This window comes from Olea europaea, chromosome 19, assembly GCF_002742605.1.
Source record: "Olea europaea var. sylvestris chromosome 19, O_europaea_v1, whole genome shotgun sequence".
Taxonomy (NCBI): Eukaryota; Viridiplantae; Streptophyta; class Magnoliopsida; order Lamiales; family Oleaceae; genus Olea; species Olea europaea.
The window spans coordinates 8,186,034-8,193,906 of NC_036255.1; the positions used below are offsets into that span (position 1 = coordinate 8,186,034).

Consider the following 7,873-nt stretch of genomic DNA (forward strand, 5'->3'; position numbering starts at 1 on the left):
ATTTATGAGATTGGTCCCCATGTGATTGGAAATAGACAATTCAGATGTTAAAATCGTTGACGACTTTCACGTCATATATGGACCTAATATCATAGCAACAAATCAGTTGGGGGAGTTAAAACATCAGGTTCTAAAGTTGGGAGCGGTTTTCAAGTTATCTAAAAGATTAAGGAGTTATTTTCACACTATCTAAAACGTTACGAACTTAACCGTTGTTTTGCCAAAAGAGAAAAATATAACTTCCAATTAATAGAGAGTTAAATTCATCAATGACCATCCAACTTCATATTTAGGGCCTATTAGGCCCTGTTCTCTTTATCGTTTTCGGGTCGTTTTCTGTTTTCGATTTTTCAAAACGGTGAAAACGTGTTCTCTTTCCCGCGTAATATCATAGCAACAAATCAGTTGGGGGAGTTAAAACATCAGGTTCTAAAGTTGGGAGCGGTTTTCAAGTTATCTAAAAGATTAAGGAGTTATTTTCACACTATCTAAAACGTTACGAACTTAACCGTAGTTTTGCCTAAAGAGAAAAATATAACTTCCAATTAATAGAGAGTTAAATTCATCAATGATCATCAAACTTCATATTTAGGGCTCGTTATCTAATGATTTTGAGAATTGATTTTTTGACCGTTAAAAAAAAAATGGAGGCCATATGTGAATGAAGAAATCGAAAATGACGGTTGAAATAATGAAATAACGATAAAAAATCAATTTTTTGGGTGAAAAAACACTACCAAACGAGGCCTTAATGTTACGTTGACCACCCAATTTGATTATGTTCACGTTGACCACCCAACTTCATATTTAGTGTCACATTAACACTTAATTCGATTTTTTTTTCCATCATGGTCACTGTTGCTTTTTTCTTTTCTTTTTTTTAAGGGTCATAAGTGTACGATATCGTAATAAGTAATATAATGGACCTTTGAATCAGGATTACGTTCCACGAGGACTATATTTAATACTTAATTTGATATTTTTAACCCTTATTTAATGAATGAAACAAATATGATTGTTATTATTGTTGTTCTAATTAAACTTAACTAAAGAAAATAGCAATGTGAACATACCAATCGATTTAAAATTCAAATATGGAATGAGAAATTAGGGTATAACAATTTCATCTATTGATTAACAATAGGTATTAATTCAATGTTCAAATTTTCAATGTAGTATTCGATTGAATTCTTCTATTGTATTCAACTCATCACTCTCGATTTTTCATTAAATTTACATTCAATTCCATATCTCTATGTGAATCAATCTTAGTTAAATGAAATATTTATTCTAAGAATTCATATGACGACCACTATAACATAACATGCGTATCTCTACATGTTAAGTTAAATTACCAAAATTTAATATGTGGTTTAAATCTAAAATGCACCTCTCGATTCGAAATAGATTCACAAAATCATTGAATTAGTGATTAAATAATTCAAAGTATTAATCTCATAACAGAATCAATACATATATGATAACATAATAAAAATCTTAATAAAAGAAATAAAATGGTTTTGAATAGATTACATTATTCTCCCTAATATAAAATTTAGTTACTAATAATGTAAAAAAGAAAAGTAAGAGATTGTAATTGAATATATAACCGAATTTTGAATAAAAACGTAAAAAGAGATATTAATATTGCATTCACATCTTCTTTCTCTTCCAATCAATACTTCAAACCTTAATTTTTTTTATTTTTTTATTTTTTGATTTGAGCTCTTTAATCACCGATTATATGTTCTTCTTCTCAATGTGTTCGGCCCCTCAAGAGTGACATCATTCTTGTATTTATTTTCCCTTCATGTTTTTTCCAGCGCCACCTCTCGAGAAAACTCAGCACTGTAATACATGGCATCGCGGCACCACTTTCAGCAAAATTCAGCACTACACCTCCTTTAGTATTTTTATCATAACTTTCTTTTGCAATATTTATTCGAAGCAATTTAAATTGAGTTGTAAAGATCATTCAAAAGGGTTACATTTTACTAAGTAAATTCTTTTCAATTCAAATGTTTACTAGGCCAAAAACGGGTCTTAATCTACGGTTGAAAATTTAAAACATCCTCGTGCAATTTAAAATTGATCTATGAAAATATTTTAATCATATTTCACTCTTTTTTTATTATACTTTTAATTGCATCAAATTGACCCCTAACATTCTTGAATTTTCATCATGAGGGTTGACACAATTTTTGAGTGATTACACTTTAGTCCCAAAACTTTGAATCTTGATTCATCAATTTTCGCTTATTTCTTTCAATTCCATTTCTATTTACCAAGTTTCACCTAATAAAAGAAATATACAATAAATTAGACTATAATAATTTAAAAGAACTATTAAATGTTTATATTTTAAAGTTATACACTTATCATGACCACCAAACTTCATACTTAGTATTGTGAGGTGGATCACACCATCTCTATGCTACAAGTCGATTAGTCTAGAGATGTTGAAGTAAACTGTGTTAGTTTAGGAGTAGTATGGATCATAGTTTAAATCTAATGATTGGATTTAATTTTGTGATCAATTATCCTATGCTAGTGTTGTTACTTTCTTGTTAATCATAGTACAGTATTTGAAGTTCGAATTCAAATGGATTTGACTCTATAATTACAAGACTTCTTCATTTCTCTCATTTTTAGACTTGACATAACAATAGAGAGAAAGCATAGAGATAGAGAGGTAACTAAGTGGAAGCTTTCCATATCTGGCTTTCGACGAATCTTATCTCAGTATATCCATTGCCATTCCCTTGGATCCGGTGTGTCATAAATCTGAGCTCAATATCATAGGATACCTCGTTGGTGGTGTTGAAGAAACTTTTGGTCGTTTGGTTCGGTTTTACATTTTGAGGGTTTATATTTTTCGCATTGTAGTGGTAATAATCTTTATATATTACACTTTAAACTCTACAAGTATCATTAAATTGGGTGATTGTGATGAAACAAAATTAAATTGGGTGGCTAATATGACACTAGGCGTTGGATGGCCTTCAGTCAGTTCGGTGGTTTTAACCCATTAGATTTCCCGTGTCAACGCCTATAGTATACCAAATTTTCTCGCGTCCCTGTCTGTAAGTCTGTGTCTCTTTCTCCGATTACCGGCTTCACCTCCGACTGTTTTATCCTGCGACCTCTTCATTCCGTTATTATTATTCTTATAAGGCGTAGCTTTGTAGTTAGATTGCAAATATCGAAGGTTGATTACTTTAATAATTAATCACATCACTTGTTTGATTGTATTTTGACTGTATATGCAGGCAGGCGAATGCATACATATATATTATTTATAAAAATATTATCTGGCCGTGTGAATTCGTATTTCTCGATGTGAAGATTGAAAGTGACATTCAGAAGCTACTTGCTATAGTTCAGAATCTTCTGCCGAATACAATTTCCGTCATATACTATAACAAATTTCGACTTTATAGGGCTTCGTTTCATAATCCGTTTTGCTCTTCTTGATTTTGCTTCATTCTTGAAATATATAATTTGTGTAGGTTTCTTGGAGAGATAATTTCCGATTTTAATCTGAATTATATAATTTTCTTTGATTTATAATGGTATTTTGAATTCTGCAGGAGGCCGGGCATGGGGGTTCAAAACGGAGGCGGCAGCTCCGAAATCACGAGGAGAAGAGGGTGTTCATGTACAAAGGACGATTTTCTCCCAGAGGAGTCATTTACGAGCTGGGGTAGTTACGTAAATGCGATTAAGCATACGCCGAAGCGGCTGGTGGATCGGGTGATTTCCCGGTCCAAGGATCTGGCTGAGGTGCAGGTGAAGACGCGGAGTGAGCACGAAATGAAGAAGACACTATCGTGGTGGGACTTAATATGGTTCGGTATGGGAGCCGTCATCGGGGCCGGAATTTTTGTGCTCACAGGCCAGGAGGCACGTGACGGAGCTGGTCCTGCCATCGTACTCTCTTACGCCATCTCCGGCGTCTCTGCCTTGCTCTCCGTCTTCTGCTACACGGAGTTTGCAGTTGAAATCCCAGTGGCAGGTACTCATACAATACGTGCATGTTCGCTGCACATAATGCGCGAACTAATTTCATTTGAACAACGAACAAGTCTAATGAAATTCGAATCATTTTCAAAAGAAGATTGCATAATTTTGTGGAACAAAATTGAATTTGCATAGCAGAATTGGTTTCTGAAATATCATAAACGATTCCGTGTTAGGCGATCAGACTGGTTCTTTTTTTTGCCCCCCTCCTTCCCTAGCATGATTCACTATTGTCCGGATTACCTTACCAGACATGCGCCTAACGAATATATTCAACGGTTTCATTTTCTTCGGTGTAAGGAAGAAAATCCTTTACGTTTCCCACGGGCATTTCTAACAGATATTTTACAGTTTGACCAATCATCAAGCATTGATTAGGAAAAAAAAGTAAGAATTAACAATGAAAGAGTTTAATTGAAGTTGAACCGTAAATCAAAATTTTAGATAATCCGATCATGTGCCTGGTTGAACTGATTTTCCTTTGACTAAGTTTCATCTTGATATTTTAATGTACCATTCTAAAATTAAATTGGATGGCTTTTGAACCAATTTTTCCGACGTTCAAGCAATAGGCATAGTAGTGTACCATTTAGTTACATCCGTGTGTTATCAAAATGTATTGCATTATAAGTTGAAACGTACATGTTTTCGGTTCATGAAATTATATACTCGAATGTTAAATTCTGCTAAGCATAGTGGGAAAATCAATTCCTTAGTCAATTATATACAATTATCTTTTGGTATTGACAATAATGTCTTGTCACGTGCTGGTTCTAATATACTTGGAATTAGCGAATGTTTGTGTTCAATTGGTCAAATTTTGATTTAAGTCCACAAATTTGCAATGAAATTTTCCACGGAAATGTCACATCTTGTATTGACGTTTTATTTACGTTGTTGGATGCTGAATAATACATTGGATTGTAGTTGAGGTTTATTGGCTTCACTGGTATGAAAAAATAAATAAATAAAATAAAATAAGAGTCCTGAAAAGAATATTTATTTATAATTAGATTTACCTATTAAAAAGTCAAAGTTTTCTTATCTTTCTTAGTATAAAAAGTAACTTTAAAATTTATTTTTGTTAAAAACTAATCTAGAAATAAATTTGACTTGCTTTTAATCACATTTTTGTTGGGGAAATGAAAAATTCTCGATATTGACTTTGCAGGTGGTTCATTTGCCTACTTGCGGGTGGAGCTGGGCGACTTCATGGCCTTCATTGCTGCTGGAAATATCCTTCTTGAGTATGTTATTGGTGGTGCTGCAGTGGCGCGGTCATGGACTGCCTACTTTGCCACCCTTTGCAACAAGGATGCTGCAGATTTTCGAATCCCGGCCCACGGTCTACCCAAAGATTATAATGAACTTGACCCCATAGCTGTTGGTATCATCGCAATCATTTGCGTCGTTGCAGTTCTAAGCACTAAGGCGTCGTCTCGTCTTAACTATATTGCATCAATAGTCCACATTGTTGTGATTATCTTCATCATAATTTGCGGCCTCATCAAAGCTGACACCAAGAATTACTCCAACTTTGCACCACATGGGGCACGAGGTATCTTTAAATCTTCAGCAGTGTTATTTTTCGCCTATGTTGGTTTTGATGCTGTTTCGACAATGGCTGAGGAAACAAAGAATCCGGCCAAAGACATCCCCATCGGCCTCGTGGGCTCTATGGTGATCACCACAGCACTATACTGCATCTTAGCAGTAACTCTTTGTCTAATGCAGCCATTTGGATCAATTGATGCTGATGCTCCATATTCAAAGGCATTTGAAGCTGTAGGGTGGGGATGGGCTCAATACGTTGTTGCTGCTGGAGCATTGAAGGGCATGACATCGGTGTTGCTAGTCGGGGCAGTGGGCCAGGCCCGGTACCTAACCCACATAGCTCGAACTCATATGTTACCTCCATGGTTTGCCAAAGTTCATCCCAAGACAGGAACACCAATAAATGCCACAATAGTCATGCTTGCTGCTACTGCAGTCATTGCATTCTTCACAAAACTTGAAATTCTATCCAATCTCCTCTCAATCTCCACACTATTTATCTTCATGCTTGTGGCTGTTGCCCTTCTAGTTCGTCGTTACTATGTTAGTGGTGAAACGACCAGAGAAAACCGGAACAAACTTATTGTTTTCCTTCTGCTTATCATTAAATCTTCAATTGCCACCGCTGCTTACTGGGGTGCTACTAAAAATGATTGGATTGCATACTGTATAACTGTGCCTATATGGCTATTGGCTACAATCGGGCTTTGGCTATTCGTCCCCCATGCCCGGGATCCTAAGCTTTGGGGAGTTCCATTGGTACCTTGGTTACCATCAGCATCCATTGCCATTAACATCTTTCTTCTTGGATCAATAGACAGGGATTCATTCATAAGATTCTCAGTCTGGACTGCTGTCCTCTTGTTGTACTATTTCTTCTTTGGACTCCATGCATCTTATGATACAGCCAAGGAATTCGAAGAGAAAGCAACGCAAGATGGCACATGGCGGAGGATTGAGGAGGGAAATGTGACATCGGTTACAAAATCTGGCACTGATGCTGAAGATAGTAGAATTGATCCAGTAGAACCTACTACCTAAAACAGTTTCTGATGATTGGAATTAACGTGTGCAACTTCAAATGTTTCTATGTATTTTCACTTGCATTTACATTTACATCTCCCAACCTTTTAACAAGATGCTGTTGTAATCTACTGTACACAAACCAGTTTATACTTGTCATGCACAAAGCACTCTTTTAATATTATATGGTCACGTGTGATTGTATGTAATGTTGTTACCTATAAAACTATTTCACTTTCAGATTCACACATAATATGGATGTGAAAAATTGATGGGTTGCAATATTTATTTATTTTTTATATTTATGATTCTGTGTTTGTACTCTGCCTATATACACGTCTTTTGCATGCTCGAATAAAAGAGTTGTGACAGTCGATACTTAGTCAATCCCTTTCTATTAAATTAATGAAAATGCTAATGAGAAGCTGTTTGCCTGGACAAAATCAAAATTTCTAGGAAAAATCATAATCTCAAATTTAACAAAAATTGGAGAAAAATACATATAGATAAAAGAAAAATCTTAATCTTTCCTAATCTCTTCAAACTTCTTGCAACCCACCTTCCCTCAACATCAGCATTTCCTACATGTATAAAAGAGCGAAGCAAAGACGAGACACATGTTGGCTATAGATTTCGTCTTGCACTTTTTCCTTCTTCTTAATTGTCTTTGCTGAATTCCATACTCCCATACCGTTTGTGCTTTTCTTACACTCCATTGACTATTCATCTGCTATTCTGATTGATCTCTGTAATCTGGTTTTTCGCTTTCTCTCCCATTGATACGAAGATACAAAGAAAATGCGAAGAAAGCAAATTCATCTTACTGGCGTGTATCATTTCTCTTCTATGGACAGAGGAATCCCAAACAAATCTAGAGGTTGAAATTTCATCCTCAAAACTTCGTTCTTGTGTATCTTTCTTCAACTTTCTTCGACCTTATTGCTTATCTGTTAGATCTTTTTTCTTTTTTATTTTAAGTATGTAAACATTCTAAAAAGCTAAAAATCTACTTAGTTTTTGTACAGTGGCAACAAGATCTCCATTGATTAAGATTTATTTATTTTGGTGATATCATTTCTTTTGTTTGATCTTTTTTTCTTTTTTTAGTTCGAATAGTCTTGTCCATCAGAAGATCATTGAGCGATTATTGAAGATTCCTAGCTGCAAATGTTTGGTATTGTTAATAATTCAAGATTTTCAAATGGTTTTTTTGATTTGTGATTTTGGATTCTTGGAATTGATTAAAATTGTGTTTTCGCAGTTGATGCTGTAGAAA

At 34.8% G+C, this 7,873-nt stretch overlaps 1 protein-coding gene across 3 annotated transcripts; it reads left to right on the forward strand.

Moving 5' to 3' along the window:
• The first annotated feature begins 3,013 nt into the window (after positions 1 to 3,013).
• Positions 3,014 to 6,881, forward strand: LOC111368677 (cationic amino acid transporter 1-like). Of its 3 annotated transcripts, none has more exons than XM_022990061.1 (3): positions 3,014 to 3,208; positions 3,591 to 4,015; positions 5,192 to 6,881. In XM_022990061.1, exons 2-3 carry the CDS (start codon positions 3,601 to 3,603, stop codon positions 6,613 to 6,615), a joined length of 1,839 nt encoding a protein of 612 aa, XP_022845829.1. In that variant the 5' UTR covers positions 3,014 to 3,208; positions 3,591 to 3,600; the 3' UTR covers positions 6,616 to 6,881. The 3 variants fall into 3 exon arrangements, with proteins under 3 accessions (XP_022845829.1, XP_022845832.1, XP_022845830.1); XM_022990064.1 differs by having other exon boundaries at positions 3,014 to 3,083; XM_022990062.1 differs by lacking the exon at positions 3,014 to 3,208 and adding an exon at positions 3,299 to 3,505.
• The last annotated feature ends 992 nt before the right edge of the window (positions 6,882 to 7,873 follow it).

Bases quoted from the DNA above. Each gene is read 5' to 3' on its own strand.
- LOC111368677 (XM_022990061.1), top strand. From the start codon at position 3,601: ATGGGGGTTCAAAACGGAGGCGGCAGCTCCGAAATCACGAGGAGAAGA. The intron at 4,016-5,191 runs GTACTCATACAA...TTGACTTTGCAG, and splicing joins AGTTGAAATCCCAGTGGCAG to GTGGTTCATTTGCCTACTTG.